This window comes from Filicampus tigris, chromosome 1 (genome assembly GCF_054856515.1).
Source record: "Filicampus tigris isolate MCC_2025a chromosome 1, RoL_Ftig_1.0, whole genome shotgun sequence".
In the NCBI taxonomy this organism is placed as follows: Eukaryota; Metazoa; Chordata; class Actinopteri; order Syngnathiformes; family Syngnathidae; genus Filicampus; species Filicampus tigris.
This window is the reverse complement of record NC_141217.1, coordinates 8,625,260-8,645,536: the sequence shown is the minus strand read 5'-3', so window position 1 is coordinate 8,645,536 and position 20,277 is coordinate 8,625,260. Positions and strand designations below refer to the sequence as shown.

The 20,277-nt window shown below is 43.8% G+C and overlaps 1 protein-coding gene across 1 annotated transcript; it reads right to left on the bottom strand.

Annotated features, from left to right (window-relative positions):
* Positions 1-5,286: 5,286 nt before the first annotated feature.
* Positions 5,287-10,080, bottom strand: LOC147152673 (keratin, type II cytoskeletal cochleal-like). Its single transcript, XM_086050596.1, has 9 exons — positions 9,486-10,080; positions 8,243-8,451; positions 8,098-8,158; positions 7,903-7,998; positions 7,573-7,737; positions 7,021-7,146; positions 6,702-6,922; positions 6,549-6,601; positions 5,287-6,128 (listed from the first exon to the last, which is right to left on the bottom strand). Exons 1-9 carry the CDS (start codon positions 9,993-9,995, stop codon positions 5,905-5,907), a joined length of 1,665 nt encoding a protein of 554 aa, XP_085906722.1. The 5' UTR covers positions 9,996-10,080; the 3' UTR covers positions 5,287-5,904.
* Positions 10,081-20,277: the final 10,197 nt, after the last annotated feature.

Genomic DNA, 20,277 nt, shown 5'->3' with positions numbered 1-20,277 from the left:
TAGGCCAAACAAGAACATGATGTTGTTTTTGCTGTTAAAATAAATACCGTACAAATAAAGAATCAAACAAATGTGAGCATATTAGTATTTAAAAATCTATCTTTCAATGTTAAGATAAGATAAGAAGATAAGAAGGCCTTTATTGATCCCACAGTGGGGAAATTTTCATTGTTACAGTAGCAAAGATATAGGTCACACAGAGACGGCAGCATAATGTAGCCATTAATGTATAACATTAACGGCAAACATTCAGGATCAAACCTATGTAAATATACTCAGTAACCTGTGTATATACACATGTATATACACACGAACATACATCTACATAAAAAGTATGAGGAACACTCATTTTAGCCTGTACATAGTCATGTCATGTCATCTTCCAAACCGCTTATCCTATATAGGGTCGCGGGGAGTTGCTGGAGCCTATCCCAGCCGTCAATGGGCGAAGGCAGACTACACCCCGAACTGGTCGCCAGCCAGTCGCAGGGCACACATAGACACTGTCACTGAGCGGGAATCGATCCCACGCTGCCCGCACACAACTCAGGCGTGTGTACCACTACACTATCAGCGGACCTCCTGTACATAGTACAGAGGAAAAATACTCTAAGTAAGTGACAGTGCTGCAGTGCTGCAGTGAAATGTAAGGAACAGCATTGGATAAAAATAAAACTAGACTAACAGTAGTGGGGAATGTTGATTATTGCACGATATAAGCTCAGGTGCAGGACTGCACAATTGCACTCATGTCCGCCAGTTTGTAGAGACTACACAATGTTGTTGTTAAAGAGTCTGACAGCAGCAGGCAAGAAGGAACGGCGGAATGACCGATGCAACCACAGAGTCATAAAAGTTCCTGAGGAGTGTCCCCTGAACCCCAAAGGACCTCAGTCTCTTGAGTAGGAAGAGTCTGCTATGACTCCTATAGAGGGCGTCTGTGTTGTCGCTCCAGTCCAGTTTATTGTTCAGATGAACACCCAGGTACTTTTAAGTTGAGACTCTCTCAACATCTGTTCCCCGGATATTCACTGGTGCAGGTGCAGAGTGATGGCGCCTACAGAAATCCACCACCATTTCTTTGGATTTCGCCGCATTGTTCAGGACGCGGTTCTGCTGGCACCAGTCCACAAAACCCTGAGTAAGATCTCTGTACTCCGGATCATCTACGCCTGTGATGAGGGCGACAATCGCAGAGTCGTCAGAGAACTTCTGCAGGTGACAGGTACGGGTGCTATAGTTGAAGTCCGAGGTGTAGAGGGTGAACAGGAAGGGAGCCAAGGCAGTTCCCTGCGGGGCCCCCATGCTACAGAGGAGCACGTCAGACACACAGTCCTGTGTCCTCACATACTGTGGCCGGTTTGTGAGGTAGTCCTGGATCCATGTGGTGAGGTGGTGGGCCACCCCCGCCCGCTCCAGCTTGTCTCCCAATAGGGTGGGCTGGATGGTGTTGAAAGCACTGGAGAAATCAAAGAACATGATCCTCACAGTGCTCCCCGCCTTCTCCAGGTGGGAGAGTGAAGTGTGGAGGAGGTAGATGATGGCATCATCCACGCTGATGCCAGGCTGGTATGTGAACTGGAGTGGGTCCATTGAGGAGCTCACCAGGGGGCGCAGGTGGACGAGGACCAGTCTCTCCAGGGTCTTCATCAGGTGAGACGTCAGCGCCACTGGTCTGAAGCTGTTGAGCTCCTTCGGGTGGGGGGTCTTTGGCACCGGGACCAGGCAGGATGTTTTCCACAGCTGCGGGACTCTGCCCAGCTTCAGGCTCAGGTTGAACATGTGCTGGACAATTCCACACAGCTGGTCCGCGCAGCATTTTTTTTGGACCCGCTGCCTTCCTCGCCTTCATCTTCTTCAGCTGGTTCTTCACCTGAGATGTTGTGAAGGCCAAGGCTGGGCAGGAGGGAGTGGTGGCTCTCTGGTGTAGCTGGGAGCTGGAGACTGTGGAGAAAAGGGGGGAGGGGGTGACACACCCAGCAGGAGGAGTAGGTGGAGGCTGCAGCAGGAGAGACTGAGTGGGGGCAGGCATCTGATCGAACCTATTGAAAAAGAGGTTCAGCTCATTTGCCCACTGCAGGTCCCTCCCAGTCCGGGTGTTGGGTTATCTGTGGCCTGAGATGGTCTTCAGGCCACTCCAGACTCCCCTGGCATTATTCTGCAGCAGCTGCAATCTTCCGCTCCTCTTTATTGCCAGACTTTGTTGTTGATGTTGAATAAAAGTCAGCAATCCATTGTCCTAATCATTTGCTGCCTGACTGAGTGAAATTACTAAACTGCAACCAAATGTCAGAATTCCAAATGACTTAATTACCGGTAGTCAAATGTTTTTTTTTCTTTTGATCAAAAACAATGGTACCACTGCCCTCTTTAGTATATAAGCTGTATATACTTGTACATATTTAGTATAGGTTTTAAGACATTGTAATGCAGAATTTATCCATATATCTGAAAAGGCCATACATTATTTATACAATTATTGTGTTAAGATACATTATCTAAGTAATTATTTATAGGCTTTTTGACTGTAATGATAACAAAAGATATCCATCCACCATTTTCTATACTGCTTATTCTTTTCAGGGTCACGGGTGAGCTGGAGCCTATCCCTACTAGGGGGAAAGGCGGACTTCACCCTGGACTGGTTGCCGGTCAGTCGCAAGAGTACATATTGTAGAGAGTAGAGACAGACAACCATTCACTCTTCACACCGTCAGTGAATGGGAACTGGGCCCACGCTACCCACATACAAATTTGAGGAAAATGTATCACTACACCAAGAGACATTCACATACGATTGAAAGTTGATTTAATAATAATAAAAATAATAATAATAATAACGACCCTTGTGAGGATAAGCGGTATAGATAATGAATGGATGGATGATAATAATAATAATAATAATAATAATAATAATAATCTGTTTTTGAGATCACAGTCGCACTTTTGTTTTTGTGATTAATATATTTGAGGGTAGCCGGTGGTGTAGTGGTACTGAGTTGTGTGCGGGCAGCGTGGGATCGGTTCCCACTCAGTGACTGTGTCTGTGCGTGTGCCCTGCGACTGGCTGGCGACCAGTTCAGGGTGTAGTCCGCCTTTCGCCCATAGTCAGCTCGGATAGGATCCAGCACCTCCCCGTGACCCTGTACAGGATAAGTGGTGTGGAAAATGACACAAATGCGATTCTAAGGCCATTAGATGAACGATATTTTTTGTTGTGCAAACCAAGTTGGGCCAAGGGAGAAGTAGTGGTGGAGTTATACTTAACCACTAGGGAGCAGCATTAGATCAACTCAAACAAACTTAAACTGTGAAAACAATACAAACCAGCGTTGTGTCATGTATGTTTTGGACAAATGGAGTTATATTGTGTTGTGCCAAATCAAACGTATTTATAAAATTCTGAGTCACTCACAGAGCCAATAATCCAAACTTTGCTTGCATGTGAATAGACAAAATACAAAAGAATGAAAATCACATGTATATTGGACTTCAGTCACAAAAGTAAACGTAATGACTTTTTTTAATGTCTGCTATTAATAATAAAATCGGAAAGTGCTAACTATGCCGCTGGTTCTGGATTTTGTCATTTCTTTCGGAGTGATTAAGACCGTGACTTTTATTTCATGGACTGGATGTGGAACGGTTTTCTTTGCCACAAGCATGGTTTGTTGCCACAGGGCTTTTGCATGGTTGCATTTGCACTGTTTATTTTATTTCTATCAATTGATGCCAGATATAGTGCAATCTGAAAGGATTTGACTGAGTTCAGTTGTTTTTTTTTTTTAGTTTTTCCTTGCCCTTGTTGGGGTTAAGATCAGGGGATGTCATTAATATCTGTCAACTGTGCGTATGTGAAGCCCTTTGAGACGTTTCTGTGATTGATGGCTATATAAATAAATTTGACTTGACTTGACAACAGTATCTTATATTACAAGGATCTGTGCATGAGAAATTCCGGAGTAAAAACCTGGTTCTTTCACCTCAAATGACCTGAAGTGATGTGTGACAAATACTCATTTGTACGTCAAAGAGGATATAGTCTGTCAACATGCATGGCAAATTTCCATCGACACTGATCTTTTATGAACCTGTATTGCGATTTACATGATCTGACTTGTCAGTGTTAACACTTTTTTTTTTACTCGCACATGCAAGTCAAAAAATGCTACGTTTGTAAGCATCCATCCATACATTATCTATACCGCGTATCCACACAAGGGTCGCGGGCATGCTGGAGCCTATCCCAGCAGTCTTCGGGCAGTCAGCGGGGGACACCCCGAATTGGTTGCCAGCCAATCGCAGGGCACACACAGACAAACAAACATCTGCACTCACAACCACACCTAGGGGCAATTTAGAGTGTTTTATCAACTTACCATGCATGTTTTTGGAATGTGGGAGAAAACCGTAGCTCCCGGAGAAAACCCACGCAGGCACGGGTAGAACATGCAAACTCCACACAGGGAGGCCGGAGCTGGGATCGACCCCACGACCTCTGAACTGCGAGACGGACGTGCTAACCAGTCGACTACCGTGCCGCCACGTTTGTAGCATTTAGCCTACAAATAAGTCCAAACGTATTTGCGAGTACATTCAAAATACTATGTACTCGCAAGCAGGCTAAATGCTATAAATGTAGCATGGGGTATTGACTTGCACATCACGGACTTGCATCAGGTGTAACAACCTAGACACAATGGCTAGCAAATGCAAAATGCTACTTTTTGTACAAAAGAGCATTGAGGTGAGGTGAAGTCCTTTTTTCACACGAAAAAGTTCATAAGACTTAGAAGATTAAAACATGCATGTATGCCTGTTTTAACTTTGAGCCATTTTGAGGTGTGTCAGTACTGTATGCGTAGCCCTTTCACTCTGTAATCTATTCATCTGTGCATACGGTATATGAGTGTATTTGACATGTGTGCAAGTTTGTTCATGTTCATTGTGAAAAACTGAGTGCAACTAAAATTTCTAGTGCAAGTTGATTCCAGGTACCTTTTCAGGCTGCTGACGAGCCAAAGAGGGGGAAGAAAATGTTATTTCCAGTTACGGTTTACATATATCAATTAGCAATCTATATGAAGGACAAAGTGCCCAAATACTTCTTTCAGCACATGGTCATATTTACAAGGTATTTGGGGAATGTAGTTTATTGATTAACACACTTCAAGTTTAAAAGTTATAAAGTTCCTGCTATTCTATGCTTTATATTTCAAAATACTACGTAACAGTAACAAAGCAGGCATGGAACTTCATCCAAAAATACACAAGGGACATTGTAAACTAGGTTAACTCATCTTTATTCCAGGCTTAGTAGAGAACAACTTGGTTGTCCCAGGCAGACTCTTAAGTTTTTTATTCAGAGTCAAGCGGAAGTGATGCAAAATGTGTCTGCTGGCTTACTCTCTCAGACAGCTAGAGGCCAGAAATTGTGTCAAAGGGATGTTTGGTGTGTGGCTGCTTCATACACACTAAGTGATGTAAGATTACAGAAAATAGGACCACGTTGAAAATATGAGACACCTGGACTTCCTCTTGTGCCTATCATGTTAGCGTGCACTGATTAGTTGCTTTGCAAGGATTCTCTGTCATGCAACTACAAATACGTGCTTGTCTACAGGAGAGGATGCATAGCAACTAAATGACAGCCACGAGCACAATTAAGGACAATGACTTTGTATTCTCTGACTTTTGTTGGTTCATTAATAATGGCTCTGCCTCTGCTTACATTTTGATGGAATTTTGATGGAGTTTGTGTGCTGCTCAAACCAAAGAAGTATAGAAGCATAGAGAGCAATAAAAGCATTGATATGTGGAAGCTAAGGACTTTTTTTTTCTGAGTAGTGGCCTGATGAAGGAGGAGATGAAGGCGGAGACAAAATGGGCTCAGGAGGACTGCTGTCAACGGCGAGAGCTGAGGCTGGTTCTTGATGTCACCATGGTGCTGGTGGTGCTGCCGCCGCTGCCGCCGCCGCTCATGCGGGTCATACCGCCGTAGCCTCCACTCACACCAAAGCCTCCTCCCATGCCTCCACCCATTCCTAAACCAACGGCCATGCCTCCACCCATTCCTAAACCCATGCCCATGCTTCCACCCATTCCCATTCCACCTCCTAAGCCGGCACCTGGTGATGGCAATGGGACAAATGAGACAGAAATAATGTACATGTAGCATGACACACAAGAAAAACTACTTAACGCTTTCTTTTTAAATTCCAACTTGTCTTCCAACATCAAATTATGAATCACAAAAGAAGAAAATTGAGAAGAAAATGATAATGGGAACAAAACAAATTTTCTAATATTTTTTTAATTTAGCAATTGTATCAATCATCTGTATCAAATATACAGTAAGCAAATTGGGGGGAAAATCTGCACTAGGAAATATATGAAACTCCTGGATATGGCAGGGCATTATCGTTGACATTATCATTATCAAAAACTATTATGACCTGCATGTTCATTTTTATTTGTAAGAGCTCATGTATAAAATTCTGGCTTCAGCGCGATTCTTGAAAATGAAGGAATTGAATGTCAATACTTACCAGAGCCGCTGCTGGATGTCTGTATGTGGATGGTTGCATCTGTATTGCCCAGCCTGCAAAGAAGTTCAAGAGTGAACTCCGGAACTGCTCACCAATGATGGATTACAGTACCGTACATGCATTTTAAGAGGGAAAAGCTGCTAGTCCAAGTACCTCTCCTCCTCGCCCTCCAGCAGTTTCCTGTAGGTGGCGATCTCAATGTCAAGAGTCAGTTTGAGATTCATGAGTTCCTGGTACTCTCGAATCTGGCGGGCCATGTCCTGCTTGGCTCTTTGTAGGGCGTCCTCCAAATCCTTGATTCGGGCCTTGGCATCCTTTACAGCCAGTTCACCACGCTCCTCGGCCTCAGCGATCTGATTCTCTATGGCAGCCCGCTGCAAATGGAAAGATAGCCACCATGTGTTCAAGAAGATGTTTTGAAAACATACAAATGTAACTACATGCAGAAGTAAACTTCAATTGAATGATATACCTGTGCCTTGACTGCGTCAATCTCATTCTGGAGGCGGCTAATCATACGATTGAGTTCTGCGATCTCGTTCTTGGTGCTTCGAAGGTCGTCTCCATACTGGCCAGCAGAAGCCTCCATGTCCTTATACTGGAAGGACAAGAGTGGAAATCCCACAGTCACTGACACGGTGTTTTTGGACACAGAGTTATTATTTGAATGTTTTACCAGCATATAAACAGATGGGTGCGGCATGGACTAAAAGATGAAATATGGATGCAGGATTTCCTGCATTTGTTTGGCAGTTAACCACTTTGTATAATGTTCCTTATTGCCTGTTACAGGATTGGGTGGAACGTTATCAACCAAAACTTTAAATTTACTGCTGGGTTGGGTTGGCACATTTTTTGTACTTGTGAACAGAGCATGTTCACATATGCTATCTACTCTTCCAATTCCAAGCAACGTTTCATACAGTATAACATCCATCAACTAGGAGGGAGGAGTCGCCCACCGTTGAGCATTGTTGCTTGGCCTTGGCAGAGGTCTACATTTGACTTTGCGTTCCCCGCCTACCTTCTGTTGATACCACGCCTCCGTGCTTAGACGGCTTTGGTTGGCGATGTCCTCGTATTGACTCTTCACTTCTGCTATGATTGCATCCATGTCCAGATTGCGGCTGTTGTCCATCTCCACGACAACAGAAGTGTCCTTGATCTGGCTCTGGAGTTCACGCAGCTCCTGATACATACAAAATGTATTTGACATTTATGATGGTGAAGGTCAGTTGCTATTAAGTCAAATGTCAAGCCAGGACAGAATCTCTCCTTGTTGTCATACCAAATGGAAATGAGTTTGTATTTCCAGGACTCATTAAGACAACTGAAGTGGGTTTGTTTTACGTACTGCGTCATAGACAGCTCTGAGGAAGTTAATCTCATCCTGAAGAAGATCAACCTTTGCCTCAAGATCAAGCTTATTCATGTAGGCACCATCAACATCCTGCAGAAGAGGCGACGATAGAGACATAGAGATACTTCATTTAAAAGTTTTTGACATATACATTTTCCATTTGCATATGTATTGTTAAGATTCATCCACCTTCTTAAGGAGAACAAACTCATTCTCTACTGTAGCACGCTTGTTGATTTCATCCTCATATCTGTAACAGTCGAAGCATGGACAGGTTATATAAAAAAAAGATGCGGAATCAAATCGTGTTAAGACATGAATAAAGGAGACACACTTGTTCTTGAAGTCCTCCACCAGGCCCTGCATGTTCTTCAGCTCTGACTCCAGTTTAATCTTCTCATTGCCAAGTCCATCCAGCTGTCTGCGCAGGTTGCCAATGTAGGCCTCGAACATGGCGTCGATATTGGAGCGGGTAGTGGTCTGCTCTTGCAGAAGATTCCACTTGGTTTCCAGCATTTTGTTCTGCTGCTCCAGGAAGCGCACCTAAAAGAAAGTTCAAGGCCACTCTTAGTAGGGTAGGGGCTGGCATTTCTTTATGGCATGCAAACGGTGTTGTACAGATAGTTCCTTGTCTGGTGTCTGAGGTGCGTCCTTGAAGATCTCCTCACCACCACCACCACCACTCCAAACAGGGCCTTTTTACGTAATTACATTGTCGTCGCTGGAATTTTAAATTCCCCTTGGGGCACTCTCACACAGACCACCAAGAACATAAAATGAAAGCTGAAGTAAAGTGCCTGGAGGAAGTTGAAGCCCATCCCACCATTTCGGCTTCCGCACCCCATTTAGCCCCTCCTCCAAGACAGCTTGCATTTCTGCTTTTTGGGCCGCAGGGAGCGCACTATTATCGAGTGGTCAACCTTGAGAATTCCTGAAAAATCTCGAGCACTGTGGTGGTGAAGTGGTTCACATCACTGATCAATTCCCTCTGATTAGTGATCAGTCCGGGTATTTTCTGCCACCTGCGCTAGTCTAAACTAGCTGGATTAGGCCTCAGCCACAGTGAACCCTGAAATAATACTGTATCAATTTCTTGCAGATGGGTGCATTATTATTTACATTATACAAATCCAACAAGTTCAACGCACATTATTTTGAACCTTCACTTTTACATGTTCTAGTAGTTATAGATCAGGTGTTCGCCTTCACTCTGAGGGCCTTCAGTCCAATCGTTGATAACCTGATCTCCCTTGAGTTCAGAAGCATTGGACACTTGATATGACCACTATAGTGTTTCTGCCTCTCACTGTTGAGACAGATGGCAGAGGGCCAGCTATTGTCAGAGATACATTAAATGGGAAGTGGCCGTCTTCGTACATTGAGGAAAACAGTTTGGAATTAGGGCTAGTTCATATGTTTAGACATCATACGTACTATACGCAGTATCCACATTCTGGTCATTATTCAAAGAGGCAACACTTCAGAGGAACAGAAAATGATTGCTCAGTTTTGTTCAGCAATGTTAAGTTATGAGATTTTGTCTCCAAATGAACTTCAAAAATTAGAGTGCCACGTACCTTCTCAATGAAGCAGGCAAAGCGGTTGTTCAGACCCTTGATCTGGTCTTTCTCTTGGTTACGGACCAGCTGGATGTCGGGATCAATCCTAATGTCCACCGGCGTCAGCAGGCTCTGGTTGACTTGGACATTTGTAATGGGCGGCACCATCAAAGTTCCAGCACTACCACCGTAACCTAAGCCAGACCCCAAACCGAACCCAGCACCAAAGCCATAACCTCCACTGCCTCCAGCACCAATGGCATAACTTCCCCCGCCGCCGCCACCACCACCGCCACGCATGCTTGACCTAAGAATAGTGGAACTTGATGATGCCACTGGAACTGACCTAAAACTAATTGCAGATCTTGAGGTGAATCCACCTTTGCCACCACCAAGACCACCACCATACATGCCAAAGTCACCGCCGAAGCTGCCACCGCCGTAGCTGCCACCGCCGTAGCTGCTACCGCCTCCGCCAGCCCCGTAGCTGCTCCTCACAGTTTTGGTGCTACGCATGGACATGGTCATTTTGAAGAAAAAGAGTCACAGAGAAAAAGGGGAGCAGAGAGAGAAAGAGGTTTGGCAGCGCAGAGGAGTCCACTAAGAGGAGAGTCAAGTCCCTCTAAGTACCTGCCCGCTGTCCCTGATGGGTTTTTATGGGCCTTTGGCAGTGAGGGAGGTACCAACCGAGCTCCGCCTTCTCTGCACCTCCTAACTGTGCTCCAATCACATGGAACATGGAGGGCGCACCTGCAGGAAGGCGGGCTTCCATGGAATTATTTGGTCTGTCAATAAAACAACTGTGCCACCCCTGTAAAACGAGATGGCTTGCCACACCTAGCTGGATGAAGAAACCTGCAATTGTACAGTACCTACAAAAATTAAAAATCATGCATGTGTATATTGTCATCATACACATTCCCAGCCACCCTGAATGAGTAAGTGGTATAGAAAATGGATGGATGGATGGATGGATGGATGGATGGATGGATGGATGGATGGATGGATGGATGGATGGTTGTATAATTTAATTTTAGACTCTAATGACTGTGTATGTGAGTAGGGGGTGGGGGTGCGTGGGTGTGTGTGTGTGTGTGTGTGTATATATGGGAATATTTCACTTCACTCTTGTGTTGCAAACAACACAGAACCATTTGCTAAAAGGGTGTGTAGACAATACCGCACAGCGTGCCTTGCTTAAGGGCACCTCAGCAGTATAGTCAGGAAGCAGAGCAGTTGCCGTTGTTTTCAAATAAATGAATAAATAAATAAGTAAATAAATAAATAGATGGATTTACTAGCCTGACTTTATTCAATTTTAGCAATCCAGTAGATATATTTCAATAGCATGTCACTACAAATATTTTTTTTGTAGTTTGTAAATTATGTAATTTTACGCATAACATAACACCAGTGGTAAAATGAAGATTTCCTGTTCTGTTTCTACTTGTTGAAACTCATCACATGCACTCTGGCTGAGGTGTTGTCTTCATAGTCTCTCTTCTGCAAATGAGCCTCTTTAAATTTGCTGGAGGGCAAGCCACACCACACCCCACAAGACTTTCCATGGCTTCTCTTTTTAAATCCCAAATGCTCTCATTGAAAGTTTTTACACGATGTAATTGTGTAAATAGATATGGTAACATGCTCATATGCAATGGTTACTAGCAACTTTTCTGCCTCCATTGCACTGTTACTTGAAAATATATAAAAAGTCAAAGGAAAAAAAAACACAATGCACAAAGCTTGGACCAGGGGTAGGCAACCCGCGGCTCCGGAGCCGCATGCGTCTCTTTCATCCTTATGTTTCAGCTCTGCGTGGCTTGGGAAAATAAATTATAAGTGAACGATTCAAGTGTATGTTATTTGTCTCAAAAACGTGTATCATTTCAACGTTTTTAACTTCTTTCTTCAGACCTTGTGCAATTTCGGTGATTAACATTAACTTCTCCAGAGACGTTTGATAGCAATTGATGCGTCAAGAGGCAGCTGGCATACACGCTGCCAGGTGACACACCTGCTGCGTGCCAGCGACACCAAAACTGCACAATATGTGAACAAAGTATTTTATTTGTGTTTGTTCATTTGTTTGATTGTAGTTGTAAATTGTACGATTATTGTGATCTCGAAATTTAAAATAAAACTGTGTATCGTTGCTGTCGGCCGATCACCTCGCAAGTCCATCCATCCATCCATTATCTATACAAGGGTCACGGATGTGCTGGAGCCTATCCCAGCTGTCATTTGGCAGTAGGCGGGGTACACCCTGAATTGGTTGCCAGCCAATCGCAGGGCACACACAGACAAACAAACATCTGCACTCACGACCACACCAAGGGGCAATTTAGAGGGACCGAACCCACGACCCCTGCACCGTGAGGCGGACGTGCCAACCAGCCTCGGAAGTCCAAATATTGTCAAACTCATTTTTTCACAAATAGATTCTAATGGTCCGTCCCAACGTTGTCTGTAATTTTTGTGCAATTCTAGCCAATTTAAAGCAGTGAAAATAGCAAATGAAACGATTTCACTGCCGGAGGTGTGTGCGACTCAATGCGGAATGTGGAAGCCGTGTGTGTTGTAATAGCTGCCCCGCTACCGTCTAGTAGTGTTTTGTTTTCTTTTTTTTCTTTTTTTTAGACAATAACAAATGAAAATAGTAAGGTTCGCTGGATTACGTAGGTTTATTTGTTTAATATGGATCGATTAGATGCTTTGTTGCAAAAATACCCCACTCAAATGTGTGTCACGAGTTAAGTCCGTTTAATTCTAATATGGACTTTGTAGACGCAGTTAGCGATGAATATACTAATATCTTCTTTTCAGATGTCAAAAAGTCTTTGCGGCTCCCGGTGTTTTCTTTTCCGTAGAAACCGGGTCGAAATAGCTCTTTGAGTGTTAAAGGTTGCCGAACTCTGGCCTAGATCCATTGACCCTTGCTCAACTCAGCTCTCATAATATGATATAATAGTATGCTGAGGTCTTGTACGCTTTTAACTGGTCCTACAATTGAAAACAATTTTAAATGCAGGATATTTGACGTGTTTTAACTTATGTGTTTCAACTTAACAAGAGTTTGCGCTATGTACCCTAAACTGAAAAAACCCTGACCGAAATGGGAACCCAACCCTGGAGTAAAATAAAAACAATTAAACAAAATCATCGTTATGGTGTTTTCAGATTTTTGCTGTTATTTCAATCTTTCATATGACTTTGATTTTTTGTGTGGCAGTGGTTTTATTGAACTTGTCTTATTAAGTTTTTGTTGAGGCTGAATGTGCAGTTAAAGCTGCAAATCCACTGCATTGGGATCAACAGAGTTGTCTGAATCTGAAAGATTTGCACTTTTACACTCACCTGCAACATGAGCTAATTAATATGTTTCTTAGATGCACAGCTTTGATAAAAGTCATGCTAGGATGTCATTCCAATATTTAGAAGGCCTGTTCAAAGTTGTCAGTTCCAAGTTGATTTGGTATGCATTTACATACAAAAGCAGTGCAATGACAGAGCAGGCATGCACATTTCATTGTTAAATACATTTAAAAACCATCTATGAAGAATATCTTCTGTTTTTCTTTGATAATGACACAATGTCTATTGACAATATTGACTTTTTTACAATGTGGATTCCATATAGCTGCAATGATAAGTGACATGTCCTGTCAGTCCTGTCTGCACATGTGGTGGAATGCTTGCTGGCTAATGTTCTTTGTGAGAACTGTCATGTAGACGGGAGTTTGCGCTGATAAAGTTCGCAAACCGATTCAGTATTTTAGTGTCAACTGATTCCCTCGTGTAATTGTATATTTTCCTGCTTTACTATGAGTTGCATTGATAACTGACTCAAGAGTTAAGATGGTTATTGTCATGTATTCAGTAAACAAAACAAAACAAAAAATGGTGGTAACGCTGAGCAATTAAATTCTTATTTTACTAGTTTCTCTCTTCCTTTCCCTCGGATGGACATGTGAAACATGTGCTGTCAGAAAACTTGGTGATGGCGGTGGCATCCTGGGAGGTGAGTCACGGGTGAAGAAGGTGTACAAGAATAGCCTGAGGATTGTACTCGCTTCGCTGTCCTTGTGCCTGGTATCCCGCTGCTTTCTGTGACTTTCTGGGGTCTGTCATTGAGGTGGTCCAGCACAAGCAGCTTCTCAGCCAGTCTGCTTGCGATGACGGTGTTGGATGCTCAGCTGTGGTCATTAACGGCATTTGAATACAAGTGTCTTTTTCTTTTTTTTTTAAGATGTGTGAGGGCTGTATGGATGAATGTTGTTGCACTGTCAATGACAATCATGACAAGCAGACTGCCTTCTTTATATGCGTCATGACTACTTTTTCAAAGCACTTCATCACAACTGTGTTGTGGTGGATTTGAAACAGGCACAGATGAATGAAAGAAGGACATATTAAAAGAACTATACCCAATGTGTCCAAGCTTTCTGTTATATTCTAAATGTGCATGTCTTCTTTATCTGATGTGTTTTACTTAAATCTATGTTCTAAGTTCTTCAGTAAAATAAATTTAAGACATCACAACATACTCACAGCCATTTTTAGGTCTTTTTATTCTCACAAGAGTGCAAATTTATGAGAATGTGATGTATGTCGGCCCTTCCCACTCACTGTATTTACTAAAAAAGTTAGTAAATAGGCGGCACGGTGGTCGACTGGTTAGCACGTCCGCCTCACAGTTCAGAGGTCGTGGGTTCGGCCTCCCTGTGTGGAGTTTGCATGTTCTCCCCGTGCCTGCGTGGGTCTTCTCCGGGCACTCCGGTTTCCTCCCACATTTCCAAAAACATGCATGGTAAGTTGATTGGATACTCTAAATTGCCCCTAGGTGTGATTGTGAGTGCGGATGTTTGTCTTTGTGTGCCCTGCGATTGGCTGGCAACCAATTCAGGGTGTCGCCCGCCTACTGCCCAAAGACAACTGGGATAGGCTCCAGCACGCCCCGCGACCCTTGTGAGGAGAAGCGGTACAGATAATGGATGGATGGAAGTTAGTAAATATTCATCAATGACACGTTACACATCAGAACACTTATATTTCCAACTAATATGGACACGCGACTCGAAACAGCGGTTCTCTTATCCTTTAAGTTGGTATCTTATTCTCATATTGACTGTGGTCAGGCCAGTCAATTTAAGATAAGATAAGATAAGAAGGCCTTTACTGATCCCACAGTGGGGAAATGTTCAGTGTTACAGCAGCAAAAATATAGGTCACACAGGGACGGCGGCATAATGTAGCCATTAATGTATAACATTAACGGCAAACATTCAGGATCAAACCTATGTAAATATACGCAGTAACATGTGTATATACACACCAACATACATCTACATAAAAAGTATGAGGAACACTCATTTTAGCCTGTACATAGTACAGAGGAAAAAATACGCTAAGTGATAGTTCTGCAGTGCTGTAGTGAAATGTAAGGAACAGCATTGGATAAAAATAAAACTAGACTAACAGTAGTGGGGAATGTTGAGTATTGCACGGTATTACAGTAGTGGGGAATGTTGGGTATTGCACGATATGAGCTCAAGTGCAGGACTGCACAATTGCACTCATGCCCGCCAGTTTGTAGAGACTACACAATGTTCTTGTTAAAGAGTCTGACAGCAGCAGGCAAGAAGGAGCGGCGGAATCTCTCCTTTGCACAGTGAGGGTTTAACAGTCTGTCACTGAAGGAGCTGTGGAGTGCTGTTAGGGTGCCCTGGAGGGGGTGGTCCGGGTTGTCCAGCATTGATGACAGCTTGGCCAACATCCCCCTGTCCCCCACCGAGTCCACAGAGTCCAGGGAGCAGCCCATGACAGAGCCGGCCCTCCTGACCAGTATTTCCAGCCGCTTCTTGTCCCGGACCGAAACGCCGCCTGCCCAGGTGACCACTCCCTGGAAAATGACCGATGCAACCACCGAGTCATAAAAGTTCCTGAGAAGTGTCCCCTGAACCCCAAAAGATCTCAGTCTCCTGAGTAGGAAGGGTCTGCTCTCACTCTTCCTATAGAGGGCGTCTGTGTTGTCGCTCCAGTCCAGTTTATTGTTCAGATGAACACCCAGGTACTTGTAAATTGAGACTCTCTCAACATCTGTTCCCCGGATATTCACTGGTGCAGGTGAAGAGTGCTGGCGCCTACCGAAATCCACCACCATTCCTTTGGATTTCCCCGCATTGATCAGGAGGCGGTTCTGCTGGCACCAGTCCACAAAACCCTGAGTAAGTTCTCTGTGCTCCCGATCATCTACGCCTGTGATGAGGGCGACAATCGCAGAGTCGACAGAGAACTTCTGCAGGTGACAGGTAGGGGTGCTATAGTTGAAGTCCAAGGTGTAGAGGGTGAACAGGAAGGGAGCCAAGGCAGTTCCCTGCGGGGCCCCCATGCTACAGAGGAGCACGTCAGACACACAGTCCTGTGTCCTCACATACTGTGGCCGCCAACAAAGACCAACTTCAAAATGAAAGCCTACCAAATAGCCACCCCGCGCCAACCCTCCCCGGGGGTGAGGCTTCTGTTTCTCGTAGGCCGCAGCCAAGGTCCTCAAAGGTCCTAAAAGGGGACCTTTATGTACTTTTGAGGACCTTGGCCAGGGCAAACGGGAAACGGGAGCCTTGCTACGGCCATTGAAGCCTCACCGCGAAAATAGACAATAATTGATTACATGGACGGAAAAAATAGACTTCTGACTTCCGTCATAGGCTCGTAGACGGACTGGTCCCTCACGTAGACTGAATGGCCTGCTCTGCAAACAACCACTCACACTCACATTAGCACATTTGGAAAACATAGTCATCAGTGAACCTAATATGCATTGTTTTTAGAATATGTAAGGAAGCCACAGTACTAGGGAAAACACCGCGCCAGCATGGGTAAAGCATGCAAATTACACACAGGAAAACCTGAGCTAAGATTTGAAGCTCAGGTCCTATGATAAGACTGACAATATAAACTTACATCATTGAATGGCATTCAAGTGTTGCAAAAAAAACACAAAACAAAGCAAAAATCATGTGCAGTGTGAATGCTTTGGTGTTTGCTGAACTAGTACTCGAAGTACTCGTGAGGTCTTATACAGATTTGTTGACATGATATCTTCATTTTCAAAAAGCATGTTGTTGTTCCCAATCTACCTCATGTAAGTTTTCAGTGACTCTATTGATGTATTGTTGCCCAAATGTGTGTCCTCATTCCTAATCATTGGTGTCTGTCACGAGTTTGTGGTGTGGAGACAGTTGAGGCAAAAGGCGGACCCAGGTAGAGGGAAGGTGTGGTATTCCAAAGTAAAGGCATACAAAAAAATCAAACAAAGCACATGGAATTAACAAATTACCACTTTGAAAATTAACAAAGTCCCTAAAGTCAAAGGTCAAAGTAACAAAAAAACACAGGGATCTCACCACCACAAAAAATAATAACACTAGGTTTACTTGGCATGCCAGCAACAATGAGTTGATAAGCTGAAAGAAGACAGGGAACTGACAAACAAATTGACAACACAACAAGGAAAACCTCTGTGATGAGTGAGTGGTGAGGAAGCTGATTGGTAGACACAAGGAACAGGGCTGAGAGAACGGCTGGCGACCAAACCAAACAAATAGACGAGACATGAAGCGGTATAGATAATGGATGGATGGATGAACAAGGCACATAGGGACAACATGACAGTAAACAATCTATTCAAAACAATGCAAAAGTACACAAACACAGATCATGACAGTTTCACTGTTGTATCTCTTATTTGGTGCAACAGTCAATACAGTCAGGCTCTATGATCAAGGTGTGGTCATCATGAGAGCTGCACTAGTTCCCAAAGAAGATTAATCTCTTTCACATACACATGAGCTAAATCATCATGTTCAACAAAGACTTTTGGGTGTGTTTGTGGCACAAGCCCAAAACAGGCATCCATCCATAAAAAGGACTTACATTTTGGTAAGTACTGCATTATAAACAAGAACATTTCAACAGCAACCACACCTTGAATTAGAAAGATTTCACCAGGAGAGTATAACTGCCATATGTGATTATTTTGGAAATTTTGACAATCATTTACCTGAAAAAGTCATTTGACACCAGTGACCATCAGGTTCTCTTAACAAAGATGACATAGTTTAATTTTTCTACAGATACCAGACAATGGTGTAGATCACAGTTATCAAACAGACCAGGGAGTAATAGTCAACACTGTTAAGTCCCGTTATCTTGAGAAGCCAGTTGCAGTTCCACCAGGATTCATCCTTGGGACGTCGCTCTTTTGAATCTATTTTACTGACCTGCCTGGTGTCTGTCCTGAGCTCCATGTACAGATGTATGGAGGTCTGATTCACCGCGGAGCCAGAACGGGAGGTGGCTGCAGGATGTGTGCCGCCGTAACAGGGGCCGGTGGCGGCCACAGGAGCAGGGAATGCACAGGCCACAGGACGTGTGTTGCCGTTGCCAGGTGGGAAAGAGACCAGGAACTAAATTGTCCACCCATGTTGCCAGGATTTCCATGCTTGAAGTCAGACTGTGGAGAGTGTCCGTCAATGCGCTCAGGGATCGATTTTGTTGGTCAAGCTGTTTGCCTCTGGGCTAAATAGCACAGTACAACACCTCTGGTTCTGCAGGATCCAACTTTGGTCGGTTCATTCTGTGATGCTCCAAGGTTTGTTTGGACAGCTAAGACCGAAATGCAGGGAACCCAGGAGAATGCCAAAATATTTATTCTCAAAACAACAAAAAGAAGGCACTAAGTCCAAAACAAATCTGAGATTCAAAATAACAAACAAAGGGACTGAGAATGTGACAAGAGTACATGACAACTAACACAATGAACCAAAAAGAACTGAAAAAAAAAAAACAGGGATCTAAATACAAGCAAACTGATGAGACAATGAGGAGCACACGCACACTGATTAGTAGACACAAAGGACCAGGTGTCTGTTTCACAAAGCAGGTTTAGTGAAAACTCAGAATATGTTATCCCTGAAATGTCCCTCATGCAGGGTCATATATTTAGTTTTGTTTCGTCTTATGTATTGTCTTCTTGTGGTGGATGTATTGATCTTTAGGCTTTTGGGTTCCACCTGCTCATCAACCGGGGGTTCGTTTCACAAAGCAGATTTAGTGAAAAGAGTCTGCTATCCCTGAAATGTTTAAGGGTTAACAGATTCAAAAACAGAAATAAAAACAATATGAAAAAAACAGCAATATCGGCAGCCATATTGCAGAACATACTCGCGGGCATTCACACAAGGTGCCTGATTGGCTCCCGGCGCGATATCGACCATAAGTGGATTCATCCCGTGAGCTGATTGGCTGCACATCATCGCAGCCTCACACTCGTCCCGTTAACGCTAACAAACGATCAGCACTTTGGAACAGTATTCTGTTCGGAAACTCATACCGTTATTCAAATGTGCCATTGATTTAGTCTGAGTCAAGCCGGATAAGTGGATAGTAAACGACTGTGTTTAGAAGCCGTGAGCGGAGTGTGCTGAGCCACCCGATAAGCACGACATGCTCAGCACATCAAGGATTTTATCCAAAGGACCTGAATATCGATGTTATTGTGCAAAGAGAAAGTTCAGCCATGATTACTTCCGGCGACTGTGCTTCTTCTTCTTTTAAGACGAAGAGGAAAGAGGGAAGAAGGAGGCAGCGAAGAAGAAGCGGCAGTAACAACAGAAGAAGTAATGACACTTTTGCTTTACACAACAAGGTGTTGAAAAGGGTTTAAAAGTGTTCTCCAGAGCTTCTCAATTGGGTTTAGGTCAGTGCTCTGGCTGGGCCGGTCAAGAACGTTCACAGAGTTGTCCTGAAGCCACTCCTTTGTTATTTTAGCTGTGTGCTTTGCGTCATTGTCCCGTTGAAAGGTGAACCTTCGGCCCAGTCTGAAGTCCTGAGCTCTCTGGAAGAGGTTTTCCTCCAGGATATCTCTGTACTTGGCCGCATTCATCTTTCCTTCACTTGCAACAATCGTCCTGTTCCTGCAGCTGAAAAACACCCCCACAACATGATACCCCCACCACAACATTTCACTGTAGGGATTGTATTGGGCAGGTGATGAGCAGTGCCTGGGTTTCTCCACACATACCACTTAGAATCAACACCAAAAAGTTCAATCTTGGTCCCATTAGACCAGAGAATATTATTTCTTATAGTCTGGGAGTCTGTCATGTGTTTTTCAGCAAACTGTATGAGGGCGAGGCTTCCGTCAGGCCACTCTGCCATAAAGCACTGATATTTGACCGTGGAACTTTCTCTCTGGAGCTCAGCCACAGTGATCTTTGGGTTCTTCTGCTCAATTCCGATTTTTTTTTAAATCAGATTTTTTTTGTGTAAGTGTTCATAATACATTGTAAATGCAACCTCGGTCTTGTTTGCTGCATGAACACATGCGTCGCCAAAGTAACCCGCTTGCGCAGAAGAAAAGACATCACTCATGACATATTTTGAAGTAAATGTGGTCCGGCGTGTCGGTTCATTTCTACAGTGCAGCGATTAGGTCGGAGGTAGAAATAAATACGGTATTTGGGGGATATTATGAGACATCACTTACGATGACGTCACGTCATAACCGTGCAGAAAAAAATGAATCGATCTGAACCATGGCTAAATTACTACTATCACTATAAAAGTCCACCTTATGCTTCATGTTTCAAGTGGGATTAAATGTAAATCAATACTGTTACTCAAAACAACTTTGAAGATTCAATCTCCCTGCTGCCAGCACTTTCCCTGTGTGGGGCGCATTTTGGGCTCCAGATGACGTCAATGTCGGATATATGCGACCTGGCCATTCAGACTGCTGCCGCATTGC

Excerpts from the sequence above, each read along its gene's own strand:
- LOC147152673 (XM_086050596.1), bottom strand. The coding sequence starts at position 9,995 with ATGACCATGTCCATGCGTAGCACCAAAACTGTGAGGAGCAGCTACGGG. Across the intron at positions 7,999-8,097 it reads AGTTTGTTCTCCTTAAGAAG|GATGTTGATGGTGCCTACAT; the intron begins GTGGATGAATCT and ends CCTCTTCTGCAG. Across the intron at positions 6,602-6,701 it reads CTGGAGGGCGAGGAGGAGAG|GCTGGGCAATACAGATGCAA; the intron begins GTACTTGGACTA and ends ACTTCTTTGCAG.